This window comes from Rousettus aegyptiacus, unplaced genomic scaffold (assembly GCF_014176215.1).
Source record: "Rousettus aegyptiacus isolate mRouAeg1 unplaced genomic scaffold, mRouAeg1.p scaffold_m13_p_1, whole genome shotgun sequence".
In the NCBI taxonomy this organism is placed as follows: Eukaryota; Metazoa; Chordata; class Mammalia; order Chiroptera; family Pteropodidae; genus Rousettus; species Rousettus aegyptiacus.
Window position 1 is genome coordinate 41574811 of NW_023416284.1, and position 21099 is coordinate 41595909.

General features: G+C 33.6%; 1 protein-coding gene across 2 annotated transcripts in view; it reads left to right on the plus strand.

Annotated features, from left to right (window-relative positions):
* Positions 1 to 21099, plus strand: part of PATJ (PATJ crumbs cell polarity complex component) — a 282880-nt gene that overhangs the window by 13744 nt on the left and 248037 nt on the right. For both annotated transcript variants that reach the window (XM_036234605.1, XM_036234602.1), the window contains exons 6-11: positions 1854 to 2049; positions 3951 to 4079; positions 11675 to 11893; positions 13671 to 13773; positions 17289 to 17380; positions 18686 to 18827. In XM_036234605.1, the coding sequence (XP_036090498.1) occupies positions 1854 to 2049; positions 3951 to 4079; positions 11675 to 11893; positions 13671 to 13773; positions 17289 to 17380; positions 18686 to 18827 (881 nt within the window). The remainder of the gene's footprint in view (positions 1 to 1853; positions 2050 to 3950; positions 4080 to 11674; positions 11894 to 13670; positions 13774 to 17288; positions 17381 to 18685; positions 18828 to 21099) is intronic.

The following is a 21099-nucleotide window of genomic DNA, read 5'->3' on the forward strand; positions in this document are numbered from 1 at the left end:
AAAAGTATATGATCTTTAGTGAGAACCACTCACATTTTTAGCCTCAAAAATCGAAATATCCAACTTTTTGGTTCCAAAGGAGAATCAAAAATGTACCAGTCCCTGCCCTCAGAAAACTTAAAGTGTATGAGAGAAGGATTGCTTGATTTAGTTAGCTGTGTTGACAGCATACTTAGTAAAAATGAATATTCAGCAAATGATAAAGGAGTGGTTCAGAGCACCATGATAATGAAGTATGAGCCAGGGAGGGAAGGAGGAAAGGGAGAAAAAAAAGAGGAGGGAGATACACACACTGAGCTGGATTGTGGAGGGGGATTGAATTTGGCTGAGCAGAGTGGAAGGGCAGTAGAGATGGAAGAAACCATCTATACAGGAGCAGGAAATTCCAGACATGTTTGAGAGGGAAAGAGTAGATCAGAATAATTGGAAAAGGGAGGAAGCCAAGTTGGAAGGGTACTTTGGGACCAAACAAAGAAGACTTTGAATACCAACCAAGTTTCACCCTGTGTCCAAGATGTCAGAAGTTATCAAACTCTAGTCCCTGACAAAGTTTTGCTGAATCTGATGTGACCTAAGAAAAATAAGGGCAATATAATGGAATTTTCAGAATTCAAATTTATGAATTAGAATTCTCTGTTTTGAGGTAAATCCCTTCCCAGGGAAATTTTGTATTTTGAAAGTTTAAAATGTTTTTTTATGATATAATCATGACAAGAGGTTTGTTGTTTTTTGTTTGTTTGTGTTTTTGGCTCTCTCTTTATTGGTCAATAAACACAGATAATCATTATACACTTTTGAGTTGGCAAATACCAGCACAAGATAGCCTAAAAAAATAAACCTTGAGAAATTTTGCAAGTTAGGTTTTAGGTATCAGATGAAGATCTCATCTGGAGGATTGAGATAGGTAGATTCAAGAGAGATAAAGAAACTTTGATAATGGAGAAAGGAAGAGAAGTGGTAGTTGGGAGATAATAAAGTCAAATACTGTAAACCAGGAAAGAGTAAATTCTAGGATATCCTTCAAATGCACTTTAACTTAAAAAGTTAAAGAGTATCCTTCAGAGTTAGACTACTTAGATAAGATGCTAAACTTGTCCAGGCTTCAGTTTCTGGCTTGTAAAATTTAAGTACTTTAAAAGGTGATTGAGAGGATTAGATGAGATAATACATGTAAAGTGTTTAGCATAGTACCTGGCTCACGATATGTGCTCAGTAAATACTGACTATAATAAGATAATAAGTCCTTTTTTTAAAAAAAGAGATTTTGGTAATTTCTTTTTAAAATAGCTTTTTTTTTTTTTTTTTTTTACACTTTGGTTAGCAGTTGGGATATTGGTGCTTAGAAGAGATTTGGAAAGTAATCTAGATTTTCAAGGAAGATTTGGCCTCTGTTGACATCTTAGTGAAGTACAATGGAGATGGTGAATCTGCTAGAGAAGAGTCTACTGGTGAATTTAAAAAAATAATTACTGGGATGTGGTATATTTTAAAGTCAGATTGGAAGGGGTTCAGGAATACAGGGTTCATGCACTTAATAAGGACAATGTCCATACTTGTAAAACCTTGACAATGGGGCCCTATACATTGTTTTTGCTATTTTTCTAGCCAAATGGCTTTTAAAACGTGTGTGTGTTTGTATGTTTAGAGACTCATTACTTAGTTGGTTAATTAGCTAATAAATGCTTTGATGAAAAGCACTCTAAAGAGCTCTGTTATATAATTAAATAATTATTCGAATAAATGTACTAAGAGAAGTAGTACCATAAAAAATAAAATGTTTAACTTGAATAATAGATTTTTTAAGATTAAGCTATTATATTACTTAAAACAAAATTTTCTTTTATTTCACCAAGAGACCAAAGGTTAAAGGAAAATGATCAGATACTGGCTATTAATCACACACCACTGGATCACAACATTTCCCATCAGCAAGCAATTGCATTACTACAACAAACCACTGGATCTTTGAGTCTGGTTGTGGCCAGGGAACCAGTTCACATAAAAAGCAATGCTTCTACCAGCCTAATTGATACAATTCTGCCTGAAACAGTGAGTTGCAAATTTGGAAAAATACTGAATTATGCCATTGGTTTAAAGACATTTAGAAGGTGTCGTTTGACTTTTACTTTAAAAAAGATGATTCTATCTACAATGCAGCATTAGCATATTAAAGAACATAGAACATAGAGGGTTATTTTTCTATGTCCTGTGATTTTCCTTATTTAAGGTTATGTTTTAATATAGAGGGAAAATTGTAGTATTGGGCATAATATATTTGGTGATGAAAGAGTCTCGTGCTCCTTGATAATATAGCCAGTTCATTAAGTAAGCCGAGAATTTTTATTAGGAGTTAATACTCAGTATCTTAGGATTGTGTTATTTATTTCAAAAACATTATTTTTATAAATTATATTGGGTGTTTATGTCTAGGTTATTGATACTGCAAAATTATAGAATTTTCCTTTTTTTCATACAAGGATGTATGTGTAACAGTTCAAAAGAATAAAAGTATATGTCTCTTTTAGGAATCTTTAAACTTGCTCGATAACATTTTACAAATTTTGGCCTGCATCTTCAGAATGCAAGCTAATAAATCTTACTTTCTTATAACACTAAGTGCTAACTGATTTATTTAATCTTCATTCATTGGGACAAAAGAAAAAATAGACTGGGTATAGTGCAAGATCACAACACAAATTATTATATATACAGCACAATTTACATAATGAATAGAATGAACAAAGTAGGAAATTGCTTAGCACAGTGGTTAAGAACAAGGGCTCTGGAGTCAGATTAAAGTGAGTTCAAATCTAGTTCTCCACTTCCTGGCTATGTCATATTGGGCAGATTTCTTGACTTCTCCACACCTTGGTTTCTTTATCTGTTACTTGAAACTAATAATAGCATCTACTTCACAAAGGTGTTGGGATGATTAAATGAGAATGTGTGTGAAGAGCTAAACCCAGTGCCTGATGCAGAGTAAATATTTTATGAATATTAGCTGATATTAATTCAGGCATATTTTATAAAATGTGTTGCTTCCCAGATACTGTTGTTTCAGACATGAATTTATTAAATATTCTCCATATTCCTGGTTACTTTAACACTGCATAGTAACTTTCCAGTTTAGTACAATAGAAAAACTAGTAAGTATGCCCTAATGATTTTAAGAGAATTTTTTTCTAAAGTTTAATTATGTGAATTTAATGCACATTTCTGATGAAATCCTGCTAGTTAGAGGAAAAACATCACATCTCTTACTTAGTCTGATTTGTTTAATCCTATTGCTAATGCCTTTAGTGGGATCTACCTTTCCTCTCCCACATAAGAGTCTCCTAAATTAGTCTCGTTGCTTCATGTCCATTGCACCATTTCATACTTCACATTGCTGCCAGATTAATCTTCTTAAACCACTGCTTTGTGCCTGTCATTCCCTCTTCTAAAACCTTCCATAGTTCCCACTCTCTTATCCAAGCCCAGCTCTGCTCTTACATTTCCCTTTGTATTTTTTCCTCTGTAGTGCAATTAAAATGCCATGTTTTCCCTGATCATTCCATAATTCTAGATTGAATTTGACTTGTCTGCACCTCTTCCCACAGTCTGTATAATATTTGTGATGCTCTTTCTATTCAGATAAACATGTTTATTGGTTCCTCCTATGTGCTGGGCACTGTGCTAGATATTGGGCACAGACGGGGGAATGAGGCATGTTTCTGTCCTCTTAGAGCTACAGTGTCTTATGATCCAGTATGCTGTCTCATATTTTATTTATCTACTGGATTATAAAATCCTTAAGGTCAGGAATCATATGATCACCTTTACATATCTCTTAGCCTCTAAAAATTGTCTTAATTGTATGAATTTTCAGTTTGTTATGTAATTATTGTATTGGGAAGCTAAGAATCTGTGTTTTATTAACACCTTGGCTCTAACTTGCCTTTAATTTGTAGGTTCATTGGGGGCATATCGAAGATGTTGAGCTCATTAATGATGGCTCTGGATTAGGTTTTGGAATAGTTGGAGGAAAATCAAGTGGTGTGATTGTGAGAACTATAGTTCCTGGAGGATTAGCAGATCGAGTAAGTTAACCTTTGTTTTTATTTTGATTTTATGTAATTTAAATTGTATGATTTGAAATGTAATTTTATAACATGGCTTACTAGGATATATGATTCCATAGCTAGAACTTAAATATAGTTAAAAATGTTTTTTCCATAAGTGTTAATGTACATTTGCTCTGCTTTATTTTAAAGTACCTAAATCAACATTTTTTTTTTTTTGCCTATGATCAACGGTTTTCTTGATTCCATTAGAAGATAGTATTTTTTATTCAAAAGAGCCATTAATGGGTATTGCATTTTTGAATATCTGTATTATTCTCTCCTAATGTCTCTTTGAAGGACGTAAATGTTTAAATCAGAAGGTACAGTGATTATAAACACTTAATTAGCAGTGTTTAAACTGAAAGTGGCTCATTTAAAAACTTAGCAACTGTTTTTGCTTAGTTTTACATTGAGGAAGATATTAAATATTACATTTAACTTTTTGAATTGGTTTAGAAATTTGGTTGTGTAGCCACTTAATGAGCCCATATTATCTAGAATGTCCAAGATAATCAGAATAATACAAAAATTTCACTGATTAATGCTTAGTTATATATACATTTATTCCTTCTAATAAACATATAAGCAAAAATGAATTTGCTGTGCATATGCAGCTTTGAGGCAAGTCTCTCAGCTCCCCATTTCTAATCAAGATTGCTCTACTTTATACCAATTGTGGAGCTACTAATATTCCTATTATCCTTCCAGCATCTAAGTGTACTTATTTAGAGCAAAGGCTCTCAGAATTTTGTCTATGGGCCTCTGAGGGGTCCAAGTCTCTTTAAGGGAGAGTCTATAAGATGAAAGCAACTTTTATAATAACATTAAGATGTTATCAGTCTTTTCATCATGTTGATATTTGCACTGATGATGCAGAATTACTGGTAGACTAAAACTGCTGGTGCCTTAGTGTGAAACAGGGCAGCAGCATTAAACTCTGCTAGTAGTCATTGCATTCTTCTCTGCCATATGCTTGCAATAAAAAAGAAAAAATAAAAGCCGGCTTCACTTAAGAGAGTATACAGTAAGAATTATTAATTAATTTTAGTAAATTTTGACTTTTAAGTGGATGTCTTTTTAATATTGTGTGACAAAAAGGGATGTACCATGGTTGTCTTGAGGAAAAACATTTATGAGACAAACTAACTACTTTTTTATATGGAACAGCCTTTCCATTTTAACACTTTTATTTTTTGCTCTCGTTCAAAAAAATTTTTGAGATTATTTGACAGATACCATTTAAGTTTCAGGTGTACAGAATATTAATTCAATATTTGTATGTGTTGAGAAATGATACTACAATAGGTAGTTAACAGCTATTACCACACGGTTATAAATTTTTCTTATGATTAGAACTTTTATGATTTACTCTCTTAGCAACTTTCAAATATACAATACAATATCGTTAACTGTTGTCACCATGCTGTACATTATATTCCCAAGACATATTTATTTTGTAGTTGGAAATTTGTATCTTCTGACCCCCTTCACCCATTTCATCCACCCTCCACCCCTGTCTCTGGAAATCACCAATCTGGAACAACATGTTTATTTTTGAAAGAATAACTGACAAAAAAATTGTGATTATTCAGACTTAGGTATTTGGCAGACATTTTCTTAAAAGTGAATTAAATGAGCCTGTTATTTCAAGGAAAACAACTGACAGCAATGTTGGTGAAGATAAAGTTTGGACTTTAAAGCAAAAATTAGAATTTTGGAAAATTTGTGATTTACCATGAGCTTAAAATTTTGTAATATTTAAGGACTTTGCTGATTCGATCATTGGTGACATTAATATATATATTATGTAATGAAATAAATATATATATATTTGGAAGATCTGCATAGTTCTGTGAATCAATATTTTCTGAAGACCAATATGATTGTGATATGACAAGATAATATATAGATAAAGGATCCATTCAAAATTCAAGTAAATCAGTGGATTTTGATGAAATAGTATCTGAAAGCTTATTGATTTAGTTTGAGGTTCCACACTGCAGCTGTTTTTTAGAAAACCACTACTTATCAAGTTTTGGAGTGTTATCAAAGAATAATGGGTTGAAAAGGCTCATTTTCTTTCATTTTCCAACTATAAGTCTGATTGAAGCCAAATTTTTTTATATGCTTCAACTAGAACAACATACTGCAACATATTGAATGCTGAGGCAGATAGGAAAATCCACCTGTCTTCTTTTAAGGCAGACATTAAAATACCACTATTCTCACTATTTTTTTTGTTTTAGAAAATGTAGCTTTTTTAAAACAAAAAAATATATAAATTGATGTATGTAAATATTTTTATATATTTAATATTTTAAACATTTCTCAGTTTTATTTCTAATTCAATGGATATCAGCAAACATATCAAAAAAGAACCACATAAAAGCTTTTTGAGATTCTGAGTAATTTTTGAGATATAATTGGTATATAAATAAAGTACACAATTTAATAAATTTTGACATATGTATACTGGCAAGTCTGAAATCCGTAGGGTAGTCCAGCGGGCTGGACCTGGGTATGAGTTGATGTTTCAGTCTGAACCCTGAAATTTGTACAACAGATTGGCAAGATTTCTGTTATAGTCTTAAGGTAGAATTCTTTCTCAATTTTCAGAGGAAGTCTCAGTTTTTGTTCCTAAAGTCTTTAACTGGTTAGTTGAAGCCCACCAACATTATCGAGGGTAATGTCCTTCGCTTAAAGTCAAGTGATTGTAGATGTTAATCATATCTACAAATACCTTCACAGTAACATCTAGTGTTTGACCAAATAGCTCAGGACCCTAGTCTAGCCAAGGTACAAATAAAATTTTAACCATCAGATCATCTATCATTGTAGTCAAGGTAATGAAGATATCCATCATTCACAAAAGTTTCTTGGCCCTTTGTAACATCCTTTCCTCCATCAGTAATTTTAAGAGTATAAAGGAGTTCTGAGACCAAAAAGGTTGAGAATGGTCATTTTTTATGGGTCTTCAAAAATACATCTGTGGCACAAAGCAATAATATTTAAGGGTTGTTTGAAATTTTTTTGTAAACAGGAAAGGAAAGAGTGGAGTATCGTGATATCTTTTCCCTCAACCTCAACAATTTTAATAGACTTGGTTGCTGGAGTAGCATTTTTCAAGATATAGAGTGGAGTAGGGTCATATAAATTTAGAAAACCCCTAGTTAACCAAACTCAAATAGGCTTCTTTAAGAATTTTGTGAGCTTTTAATATCCTAATATGCATTATGAATTTTCACAAGGAGAATATGATGTGCAGAGTTTCCCAAATTAATTCCTTTGAGGCACTGTTGGGAAAAGCCTAGGTCTGATTTTCACCCTCACCGGAAGGGATCATCACTGTTTCAAGTAATTAAAGAGGGGTAGAGATGTCAGAATCATAATGGAGAAGCAAGTGTTTATGCCAGACATTGTTATCTGCCTAATATATATTATTCTCATGTAATCCTTAAAACAGTCATAAATTCTTATTTCCAAATTATAGTATGGAAACTGTTAAGAAACTGCCTCAGGCTACACAACTAGGAAACGACAAAGTCAGGATCGAGCCCACATCTTTTCGACTCTGAAACCTGTGCTCTACTGCTTAAATCTGTTTATTCAAAGTGGATCCTAATTGTTTTTCCCTGGCATTCACCTGTCCAGGGTTGGTCAAATCTATCATCAGGGAATAGCTTGCTCTGGGAAGAAATGAACTATTGACTCTTTCTTGTAGGGAATATGGTGAGACCGAAACAGAGCAGTATGCATGGCTCTCTTCCCCTCATCTCAGCTGATGGCAGAAGAAATCTCTTGAACTGACTCTGTGCATTGTTGCTAAGTCTTTATAAGTTGTTGCTCGTGTAGCCTGGGCATAGGTTTAAAAAAATTTTAAGGGAATATTGCTTTTAATTAAAAAGTATTCATGTTTTGAATATTAATGCTCACTGTTGAATATGGCAACCTTCATGGTAGGGGAAAATGAATGTCTTAGGTCATTTGTTCAGATGTGATCAAGTTGATCATCAGTGATACCTACATTTTGCTAAAGGAGTTAATTAATATTACTTTCTTCAAAAAATATAAAATTGTATAATAGAAAGTTAGGGAAGTCAGTATTTCTGATTTCAAAGGGTTTTATAAAATAGCCCCTTATAGTTCCTTTTATGTATGGATAAGTCAATATATAGTTTAAAAAATGGAGTAGAGTTCAGGGAATGTGGCAGAGAACACTTAAGTAAGTCACTGCAGCCTAAAGAGGCATTTGAGGACTTGCTTTGCTATAAGTAAGGCATTTGGGCTAAGGATTTTACATAGAGTATTGAGTTTTAATGGTCACAACTCAATGAGAGGGGAGTGCATTCCCATTTTCCTTTGAGGGAGCTGAACTTTAGATAGGATGAGTAGTAGAGCCAGCATTGAATTTGGTTGTGTCTGACTCTAAAGCCCTTACTTGTCCTTCTGTCTATTGGCTCAAATGTTACAAAGTAAATGAAATGGAAAAATATTGACATATAGCTTTTTAGAAACATTTATGAGATCTGGCTACAATGACAAATCAGTAAATGTAATCGGGCCAATGAAATATAGTTTCATTGTAAGGCGAGCTGAAAGACCTATCTATCTGTAATCCTCAGATACTCTCCAAAATTTAGGTACCTAAAACAAGCATCTTTTAAGAATTCTGTTCAATTTTTAAAAATTTTGGCAGCTAGAAGGTTTTTTGTTTTGTTTTGTTTTTTTACTTGATAACGGGCAATGTAAAACAACAATGTTTTACAGAAATCTCTCATGTGATCTGGAGGAATTCTAGGGAAATCAGGTACACTGAATTACCTCATTGCCCCATTATCTCCAGAAAGGGGCTATTAGAACTCAGCCTATTTAAAAGTTGTCATAAATTATCGGCTTTTTGGTATGAGGCAATTATGAGTCAAAATAACTATCTAGTAACCTTTAATACCTAGAAGGAATGGAACCAAACAAGGATTTGGAAAGTGGGTATGGACTGTGAAGGCATTTTAGTCTAGAATAAGCAAAGAACAGCTTGAGGCCAATGAGCGGTTGGTTATTCCCAAGTAATTTTGCTTCGAGTGAATCTAAACAGATATTTTCCTTATCCTTAAAAATTAGTTGATGAGGGCTCTGGGAATTTGATTGAGTGGGATAGGCTCGATGTACTTAGTTTTGGACCTTTCTTTGAGTCCCTGAGAGAAAGAGTATTTATTTTTTAAGGTCACTATTTTCTGCCACTGATCTTATTGCCTTTTGATTAAAGACCAGTGATAGAAACAGCCTGAAATCAAAAGTAGTAATGATTTCATTTTTGAGTTGTGGAAGTATTTGGTGCTATTTTTTAGTTTTTGAAGAAACAAATTTGGTTTATTTCTTTTGTAGCTTAGGCCTAAATTCCTGTAAGTTTTCAAATATTTTATGAATTGAAATCATCTACAATGGCCAACCAGAGAACTTAAAATGCGAAGTTTTATGTGTGTGTATATTTTAGCCAATAACTGCTAACTTGGATTAAAGTATTTTCTTTAAAAAGAAAAACAAAACAAAACTGTATACGTGATACTCTTAGTGCTTTCACTGTAATCGTGTGGTACCGACCCTGTTACTTCAGCTGTTTTACTTTTTCTTCCATGCCATCTTTGCCTATATGCATAATGTTTTTTTTCTCTTTTGAAAGAATCTATGAGTTAATAAACTTTTATAATTGAATGCTTGATTAGCACACTATGTCCTTGGATCTTGGCAGAGCTATTTGTTGGTTATCACTGATTTATGTTTTCTGTTAAAGAACAAAAAGGACGCTTATGCCTTTTAGTTTCCTTGCACAGTAGACAGGTTGTGGAAGGAGAATGTTGATCGGAAATGCAGTGTTTGAGGCTGTTATACATTAACAAAGTAACTGTCATTTTGGTGTCTTTCCTATCAATCTGACTAATGATTGTTTTTACACTTATGAATTCCTTAAAACACCTGTTTTTCTGGAAGAAGAAAATGTTTGACTTTTCATGACAGATGCAAATTATCTACATCATTTTAAATTGAGTTGAGGTAAAATAGGAAAAAATAGTGCCTAGGAAGTGACTAAATATGTACTTAGGGTACATATTTAGTGGTTTGATTCACAGAGGCAGTTTTACCTTTATTTTTCATCCTGACCACTGACTTTCTTAAGTAGTTATTTTATTTCAAGTTCATTGTGTTGATAATAATAGAATATCAAATTATTGGTGCTTAAACTAGAAACCCAGCAATCCTTTATAACTTTGTCCATAATAATTTCCTCCTTACATTCATTTCTTTTCTCTGAGTCTTTCCAAATGTTTCTGATTTGAATTGCATTTCTGTTTTTCTGTGTCTCTCCACTTCCAGTTGCTGCTAGCTCCTTCTACAGAGTTTACAACCTAGCACATACCTTTCTCGTTATTATTTTGATCAGACACTTTTTCATTCAGGTTTCTGCAAAATTGGAGAAAAGGAAGCATGAGAATAGACTTTTTAGTCTTAAGGCTTTTATTCTTTTTCCTTTTTTTCTTCTGAATATCATCTACAACTTTTAGATGACTCATCCTGAAGCCAGAAATATGAAGCTTAAAACTGTACTAGTCCAGAGCTCATTGCCGTAGTCTAAGGTAGTCCTCCTCTCTCAGTTGCAAAATATCTATTTTTTCACCTTTATTTTCTGTATGCTTTTTGGCAGTTATTGGTGATTTCTTGGAGAATAAGAAAACAGTAAATTTACTACCTACTAATGTTAGTCTGAAGATATTGAAGTATAAGACAAATGACCAATTGAGAATAGATCTTCAGTGGGACAACTCAGGTGGAACTTTGGTTCTGCCTCTTGTTAGCTTTGTGACCTTGGTCAAGTCAGTCAACGTTTTTGAATCTCAATTTTCTTATTTTAAAGTTGACCTTTGAATTAGATGACATGTGAAAGGCGATTTGTCAACCTATAAAGTGCTCTGCAGATGTAATTTTTTGTAACCTGCTGTGTTTACATTTTGATATATTTATTATAGTAAAGATTAGTAAAGAGAATTCAAACCCCGTTAATGCTGTCATTTCTCTGAGTTCTCTCCCCTTTGCTTATTTTTTCTCTTCCAGCCACTTTGACATCTTGCCGTTCCTCCTTGAATGTGCCACTTAGCTTGTTGGTCTTCAGAGTTCCTAGATTTATGCTGGAAGCTTCTGATCTGACCTCCTTCCTTTCTTGAGGCCGTGGGCTTTCTGATCTCTTTCTTGTGTAAATGTCCATTATTACCCAGGCTATAGGCCATTAAGCAAAAAGCAAATGTGTTTTAGAATTTTGGTTACTCTTTTCCTTTTGAACTCACCTTCCATCTCAGCCCACCCCTCTTCTTCTTCTTTTTTTTTTTTTTTTGGTTTTACAAGGACTTCCTTGCCTCTGTTGCCAATTTAACCATTCATTAAAAATATATTTAATTCAGCATTTTTAGATAGCTTTTTTTTTGCCATCCATTTTACCAAAGCTCAAATTCTGATGAATTGTTATTAACCAGTGAAATTAGATCATTGATTTCTCAGAGTAATTTTTTTCTCTTGGATTAAAGGATGGAAGACTCCATACAGGGGATCACATCTTGAAGATCGGTGGCACAAATGTGCAAGGAATGACCAGTGAGCAAGTTGCACAAGTGCTGAGGAACTGTGGGAATTCAGTCAGGATGCTTGTTGCAAGAGATCCGACTGGTGAAATTTCTGTAACCCCTCCTACACCTGCAGCCTTACCTGTTGCCCTGCCTGCTGAGCCCAACACGAGCCCTAGTTCTGTGAGTATACAAATTATTCTTTCATCTTAAATCAAATACTGGGTGTGATACACAGCAAGATTAGAGGTGCCTTCAACTCGTAGAGCCACATTGGTGTGAGTAGTGTCTCAGTGCTTACCAGGGAAGCAGTGGAAGAGCCCAATTTTGAACCATTAGACAAGTTTGATCTTCTTTGCTGTTTCTCAGAGTTGTCATTCAACTACTCTGAGCCTCAGCTACTCTTCTGTAAATTGGTGAATAATAATATTTGCTCTTTCTATTTCATTAGATTGGCGAGGAGACATCCAGATAGTGGAGTGGAAACTATAAAAACTGATTAATATTTGAAAGTTGTCATTGTTAGGAGTAGATTAGCCAAAGGGAATAGACAATGATAATAATATTTATTATGATTAATAACAATCATTTCAGTTATATAATAATAATCATTATTAATTATTATCAAGCACCTAGATTTCCATGTCATATGCATTTCTCACAAGAATTCTGCAAGATAGGTCTTATCATTTATTGAATAGATGAGAAAATTGAAGTCCAAATAACTTGTTAAAGGTCATATAAAGAGTAGGTTGCAGAGCTGGAATTTGAATTGAGATCTTTCTGGTCTATTCCAAGCTTTTTCAAACTATCTAACAGGCTTTGAATCAAGAGATAAGACAAAAGGAAAGAAATCCTTTTTAAAAGGAGGGACCAGGAGGAAGAAAGAAGGAAAGAGAAGTGATTATGGTGAGAAGGAGGTCGAGAGCCTCCTTCTGCTTTTTTTCTCTGAGTAGAAGTGTTCTGTATGAGATATTAGAATCATTTTTTTCTTCCCCAAACTAGTTGCAACCATTCTCCCCACTCCCTTACTCTAGTTCTTGGGAGCCTTCTACTTTGTAGTGTCATATGTGATAAGTGACAATTTGATGCAATCAATTGTTTCCTTTTTATTAATGTTTTGAATTGAAAACAAAGTATTATGTTTTTAGATACCTTAATCTTTTACAGAAATATTTTAAATTAGAAAACAAGTAATGAAAGTAAGTTTTTGTTCATTATTTTTTTGCTCACAATAGTTATTACAATAGTCTTACAATATGTTTCTTTTTTTTTTAAACAATGATTTATTTTGGATGGAAATTAATTCGGAGTTTTTACTAATTGTCTTTATTGGCTTTCTATTGTTGTGTAACAGATTACTACAGATTTAGGGTTTGAAACAATATCCTATGTTAGTTCACAGTTCTGTAGGTCAGAAATCTGGGTAGGCCTGGCTGGGCTCTCTGCCTAGATTTTTACAAGGCCAGAATCAAGATGTTGGCTGGGCTCATAATCTGAATACTCTAGGACAATCCATTTATAAACTCAATCGAATTATTGGCAGAATACAGTTCCTTGCAGTTGTAGGACTGAAGTCTCTCTGCTGGCTGTCAGCTAAGGAACATCTTTCAACTCCTTAAACCCTACCCTGCCCCATATTCCTTCTCACATGACCACTCCATCTTCGAACCACAAGTCCAGTCTTTGTACTTCCAGTCTTTTTCACTTGCCTTTCTCCCATCAGCAGGAGAAAACTCCTTGCTTTTGAAGGGTACCTGATTGGATTAGGCTCACTTGGATAATCTCCCTTTTGCCATGTAATGTGACATAAACACAGCAATAGCACCAAGAATCAGAAAGTCATGGGGACCACATTGAAATTCTGCCTTCCATAGGTGCTAAGAAATTGCTTAACAAACCATGCACAAATCGATTATGTACACACAGTTATGTAACTAAAATTATTTTTCTCTTTTAGGACAGTTCTACCCTTTTTGAAACTTATGATGTTGAACTCATTAAAAAAGATGGACAGAGTCTTGGGATTAGAATTGTTGGCTACGTTGGAACTGCTCATACAGGTAAATGAATCATTTCTACTTTATATTTGGAAATAATTGTAAAGAATGTTAAGGTTTCTAGACAGTAAAATTAAATATTTGTAGATTTTAATTTAAATGTTGAACAATAAAACCATGAATCTGTAATAGCAACTAGTACTTTTCAGTAATTTGAGAATCACAGTTTAACACATTTCCTGTTTACCCTGAGATAACTCGTGGATTATAGTCCTAACCTTACCCCCAAAAGTTGCCACAAAATATCGCTTTTATTATTATTTTCACATTGCTCTGGTATACTGATAGTCTTTGGAAACAAATGGCATTCTACTTATAGCATTCTGTTTTTAGTGGTGGTATTTCCATTTACAGAATATAGTAGTTCTCAATCACTGAAAATGTCAAATCCTCTTAAACATAAGATTCCTACACATGATGTTAAATTAACACTGGCAATGAGGTGACTTTTTATTTCTATATGGGAAAAGGGTTGAAAAGGGTTCCCAGACCGAATTCCAACAAGACATTCTCAGAACCCAGCAGAGTGTCTTAAGAATTCAACTCAGTTCTGGCACTGAGATAGAATCAGATTTGCAGGTAAAAGGCTCAGTCCCACAATACTGCCTCCACTTTAGACATCAGTTGCAAGGCCAGGCTGGTACCTGTACTTCTGTCCAACTGGCTATAAATCAGGTGTTCCCATGACACCCTCCTTGAGTTTGATTCATTTGCTAGAATGGCTCAGAGAACTCAGAAAAACCAATTTACTCACTAGATAACCAATTTATTACGAAGGATGTTAAAGGACACAAATCAAAAGCCAGATGAAGACATACGTGGGGTGGGGCCCTGAATGAAGGAGCTTCTGTCTTTGTGGAGCTTGGGACCCAGCATGGTGGCACCTGAAAGCATTCTGTTTCCTCAGCAGGAAAGCTCTCCGAAAAAGTACCAGCAGAGCTGTCCTTCTGGGGATTTATGGCAGCTTCATTACATACTCACGATTGACGAAGTCACTGGCCTCTGGCAGTCGAACTTAATATCCAGCCCCTTCACCCTTTCAGTTTATGATTGAAAGTTCCAAACCTCTGATCACAGGGTTGATTTCTCTGACAACCGGCTCTCATCCTTAGGTGCTTGCCAAAAGTCATCTCATTAAGATAACAAGAGGACATCATCACTCTCAACACTTAGGAAATTCCAAGGGTTTTGGGAACTATGAGCCAGGAACTGTAGATGGAGACCAAACATAAGTCACACAATTTTACAAATTTACACAATTTTATCTCAATAGTTTTATAGCTGGCTCGATAGTCATTAATGACAGAATTTAATTACCCAACTCAGTATATAATATTTGAATTGTATCTCTTCTTGTTTCTAAGATAGATTTATTTTGAATAGTGTGACTGTTACATATTTTTACATTTTACATGTGATAAAGTAAAGTGATTACTACATGTATTTCATATTGTAAATGTCAAAAAAGTATTACTATTATGTGTAATTGCTAAAAAAAATGATAAAATTAATTAATTAGAATTACTTTTCTTTCATATAAAGGAAATATATTGTAAGAATAAATACATGGTCCAAGTGTTTCTGAATAATAATACTCCTTCAACTACATGTAAAGCTTTGATAACTTTCTCTGTAAAAGTTGCTCTATTATTATAAGAAAATCATTAGAATAAGGAAAATAAATCTTTTTACAATATTTGCTAGTAACATGAAAATTTAGAATTATGACATGTTCTAGCTTTTCAAAAACTAGAGATTAGAGAGTTAATTTTTTAAAAATTATCATTTTGTATACTTACAGCAGGTGGAAAGATTAAAAGTGCTAATGTATTCAAAATCCTGAATGAAATTCATGTCAGACCACCTCATGCTATTTTAGCCTAATGAAATAACTGTTTTCAAATCTTTAGCTTTTTCTAAGTGCCACTTTTTTTAGGCTCGGAATTTAAATGAGTTTCAAAAAAGCTAAGTATGGATTGTATAATAATGTCACAAAAAACTATATTGAGTAGCTCTTAATAGGCTGTCTGGTTAATATGTGAAATCATGGCTGAGTTCCTAAACTTACGGCTCATGAACCTTTATTATATGAAGTTTTCAAGGTGTTCTTGTAAACCTAACAGTATACATGCAGAGAAAATGAAAGTGCAGAATTGATTGAAAATCAATAAAATTTAATGTTTATATTACTGAGTAAAGAAAAGACCATTTTACTTCTTTACTCTCAAAAGTGATTTTTGGGACCAGAGGTGGGTGGGCAGAGGTGAATCCAAGAACTAGATAGAACATTTTATCAAACTCAATATTCTTTTTAACATGTAGTCTTTCAAAATGATTTTCACTTTATTTTATTCATTGGAACTTTTGAGCAGTTACTTTCTTAGTTCTGGAAGGGGTAGCAAAATGAGTATAAGAAAAGTCTATGCAGAGAGACAAACATGTAAAGAACACTCAGTTGTTCACGCATAAATGAAATATGTGTTTTAGCAGAGACACAAGCAAACTATCATGGCAGATGACAATTTGACAGGGAAATGGAAAATTTACAAAGAAAGAGTCATTCGTGCTAAGCATGGGAAAAGAGAAAGATTTCTATGGAAGGAGTGAGGTTGGCAGGAAGAAAATGAAATGAAAAAAGGGATAAAATCAAGAAAATACTTGGTATTTTGGTGGAATATCAAGAGTCTAGTGTGGCTGGAGTTTCATCTTGTTGGAAGGATGAAGTTAAAAAAAAAAGGAAAAAAAGAAGTTTGAGGCAAATGATGGAGGTCCTTGAATGTGATTATATGAAATTAGCATTTTATTGTATAGGTGATGGGAATCCATTATGTTTATTTTTCTTGTTCAGACAATATTTTAAGTTCATTTGCTGTTAAAAAATAAAAATGTAAAATCATCCAGAGCTGTGGTTTTTCACTTTCCAATTTCCCTTCTAATCCTTGCCCATCGGTATGCATACTTTTTATACAGTTGTAATTTTTATATAGCCATTGTTCCTGTTTAAATGTTTTATTTTATAATATAAGGATTATTTCATGTTGCTGAGATTATTCTAGATTTTTAAGTCTATGTGTACTTCTCTTTTTCCTGTGTTTGGGGAAGCTAACATAAACAGTGAACTACATACAGTCAGGAAGACCTGTTTGGAGACTTGTAGTAATACTGGTGAGAAATGATGAAGACTTATGCCAGGTCAGCAGTGAGAAGGATGATAGACCAAGAGAAAAGAGTAAGACTTCACCTGGACTCTCTGAATTCCAGCTTACATTGGATTACATTTTGTTAAGGTTCTTTTACTGATTATTTTTCCAGAAATAGTCATCAGCCAGATCATTTCAGATTCGGGTCACATGATGGTGACAGTTTGAAATGATCCATCAATTTCTGTGCTTGTGTTCAAAATACTATTTATCAAGCCTCCAGTCAGCCCCTTTAGCTAATTAACCTCATGATATGAATTTTGCAATCAAGGCCTAATTAGAGCTTCTTCCTTTTTCCATATGTTTCTTGCACCTTAGGGGAAGCTTCAGGGATTTACGTGAAAAGTGTGATACCTGGCAGCGCTGCAGACAACAATGGCCAAATTCAAGTGAATGACAAAATAGTAGCTGTAAGTAACTGCCCTCTGCTTTGGAATTGAATCAAGTTGGAGAAAAAAGTTATATTTATTATAATATGTGTGAGAGGGGAATGGCTTAAGTAGTCCCATAAAGTTTTAAAAATTAAATTTGTTAGTTTAGTGAAATCTCATTACTCTGTATTCTTATGATCCTAAATTTGATTTTTTTTTTCACTCTCTTTGAGTAAAGGAGTCACTAACCATATTGCTAGGAAAAAATAATATGTACCTATATATATATATTTTTAACATACACACATATGTATTTGAAAGGTACTCTAGCATTCTCCTAGAAAACACTTTTTAAGCACCTCTTTGTGTTCTTTCAATTTACCCATTTTGTATAAAATTAACAGGCCATTTACCAAATCTTTTTATTTCTTTGTGAAAGTAGTTTTTCTGCTAACAGTAATTTTGAGTACTTACAAAATTGAGATATTATATATATTTGAGAATATAATAATTACCTTTTATCAATTCAGATTGCTCTTTCTTCCATTTAGTAGAAAATTAAACTTAGAGTTTAATAATATTTGAAGCATATAAACACACACACACACACACACACACACACACTAATTTAATTTAGTGATTTACGATAGAAACAGATTTTTGTTTGTATAATTTGAATCTTTGTCCTTCAAGTCTATATAAGGAAGCACCTTTCATGACTCTTGGCTTTTACATTATTGGGCTTTGCAGAGTTTGGAGATCTGTATCAGCTATGGATGCTATGGGGAAAATACTTATGGGGAAAGCAAAAGTAATGGTTTGTCAGGCTTCAAGAAGATTGAAGGAAGAGGTCTTTTGGTCCTGATGGATTTCAGAAATATGGAATTGGGCTTGACTTAGATTAGTATATACCTTTATTGCACATACTTTTAGAAAACCTGATGGAGGGAGATTAATGTGTTTCTTCTGGAAAATATCACATTGATGTGGTAGAGAGATGAAATAGTGCATGGCCTCTTTAATTTCAATAATAATGGCTTCTATTAATATATCTTGAGAGCTATGTCTAACAATTTACTGTATTTTATGACGCTTTGAATTTTGAATATTATCAGAATTAGACCCTCTGCCTCTCTCAGGCTGTAAGTTAAATATGTGTGACTTAGTAGCATTTGCTTTCTAGTTTCTCAGCATGTTTTACTACTTATTTTGCATCCTTATTCAAATACTTTTATAGGTCTAATACAAGTTATTTTTGGAATAAAATGAATTGCCTAATTTTATTTTGCCTTGCCAGAATTTAAAATAGCAGCTAACTTGAAACCTCTGTTTACTTTGTTTCAGGTCAATGGAGTGAATATTCAGGGTTTTGCCAATCAGGATGTTGTTGAAATATTACGAAATGCGGGGCAAGTGTTACATCTAACCCTTGTTCGAAGGAAGACATCCTCATCAGCTCCTGTACTTGAACAGCCTTCGGACAGAGGTAATGGATTCCCCTGTCCTTCTCCCCACCATGTAGTCTGGATTTAGAAATATAGCTCTGGAAGTTGCTCTATGAGTCTGGGAAGGAAAAATGGCCCACCATGTGGAATGCACTTATGGAGAAATGAATCAGCTCATTTATGTATTGAAGAATAGTTTCCTCTGCCTATTATAATGTGGTAGTCCAAATGTTAAAACATGAACCCTAAAACTCATTAAGCTCTGAGAGCTTCTCTAAATGGAGATGGAAATCGTTATCCCAAAAAGCTTCAAAATTTCATTTATTACTTATATTTGAATAATAAAGCTTTTTGACACTTTTTGTTCCCAAAGCTCTCATTTGTCTAATGCTTTGACATTTTGCAGGCTTCATGTTTCATTTTACTTCCCACAATGTATTTGTAATTTATCCTTTTTTTTTTTTAATACCGACAGTACCTGGTATTCCTAGGTCCTATGAGATATTTGATTCTAATGTCTCTTGATTTACCTTTTAAAATATAGTGAGAGAAAATATGGATTTCTATCAATATTTTTATTCGTAAAATAATATTTGTTATTTTGATTATAATAATATAAATTTTCATTATGGAACAAAACATAATTGTATGCATGCCAGTTTTTAATTATCAACTTAGATGTGTGTAGATTAACAAAATTTGACAGTCATGGGGACACATTTAATTTAAATGAATCACTAGTTGTATAACTAGTGAGTAATAAATAATTCCATTAGATTAGAGTTTATCAGAAGGTGAATACATTTTTTTTCCTTCCTCTGAAGATATAATAAGCCTGGAGACCTTTGCTCTCAACCAATATTGATTTGTATTTAAATTGGAACTTTTTAAGTTTTATGTGATGGTGGAAATTTTGCTGCTGAAAGACAGATGCCCTGTCAACTCCATTGTATGTATGAAATTTAAAATTGCTTAAATAGTACAAATCGTACAACTGCTATGTTGACCTTAAAAGGTTTACATAAATATTTATGTCAGCATAATGGTTTTAATAGCTCTGATAGAGTCCTTGGCTTCAGTCTGCTATATCAAATGAAGTATGTCATTTGTGAATTAGCAAATGTTTACTGGGCATGCCTACATTTTAAATTTGTATTGGAATAAGTTTTGACTCTAAATCTTCACCTCTTCCTTCAAGGTTTGGGCGTCCTTCCTCCGTATTTCACTAGCACTCTTTGAAGAGCACCCACTGTAGCATTTATCACACGCCATTCTAATCTGTTTAATGTGCAGCCGCTATAATGCAGGGGAATGGTTATGCCTTTGCCCTCCGCCCCAGGGAACATCTTTGTGTACCTTTCACATAGTCAACATTTAAGTCTGTTTTATGGAAACAAATCGCACAACTTCCAGCTCTTACACAATACCTTCCTCTGCCATTCTAAATCTTGCTTTTTCTCCTCTAAACTCCTACTTTTTGTATACTTTATATGTACTTATTTGTGTACCTATTCATGTACTATCTGTAGCACACAATCACATCACAGTACTGCTTTGTACGGTAAATCTTGATGTGTAATTCTTCTCCCTGGTGACACTAGCAGCTTCTGGTTGGCATTTCTTTTACTGGCACTGGCACTGTTTGGTGTGTATCATAATGATCTAAAAAATTCTATGTGTTATTTAAAATCTCATGTTAAGATCATAGGAACTTTTAACTGGTTCTACTTTTCAACCTTTTATATATTAAAAATATTCAAACATACAGGAAAATTAAAAAATAATATACCTAATACATTTAGATTCAGCAGTTATCCTTTTGCCATATTTGCTTCATCTATGTATGTTTTTTTTTTTTCCTGAACCATTAAAGTGAGTAGTAGGTAACGTGACACTTCAGCCTACATACTTCAGTCTGTAGCTTCTAAACATAAGGATATTTTCTTAAACATATCATTATCACACCAAAGAAAACTAATAGTAATTCCCTAATATCAAATACCCAACATGTACTTCAGTTTTCCCAAATGTCCTTAAGTGTCTTTTATAGAAGCTAGCTAGATCTAAAGCTTTAGTTAGATTCAGATTAAATATTTTTTTATAAGGGTTTAAATATTTTTTGTAAGAATACTTTTTATAAGTAAGGTGTAATTTTTAAAAAATAACCTTGTTCACTTTTTTCATGTTGAAGAGATACATGGTGTTTCGAATGCTTGAGATTTAAAGCTTTGGCCGTCCTGTTGCTTTACTTAGCTCAATTTAGCTTGGAGAGCTCTGCAACCAGAGGAATCCCCTCCAATTCCCTTCCAATTC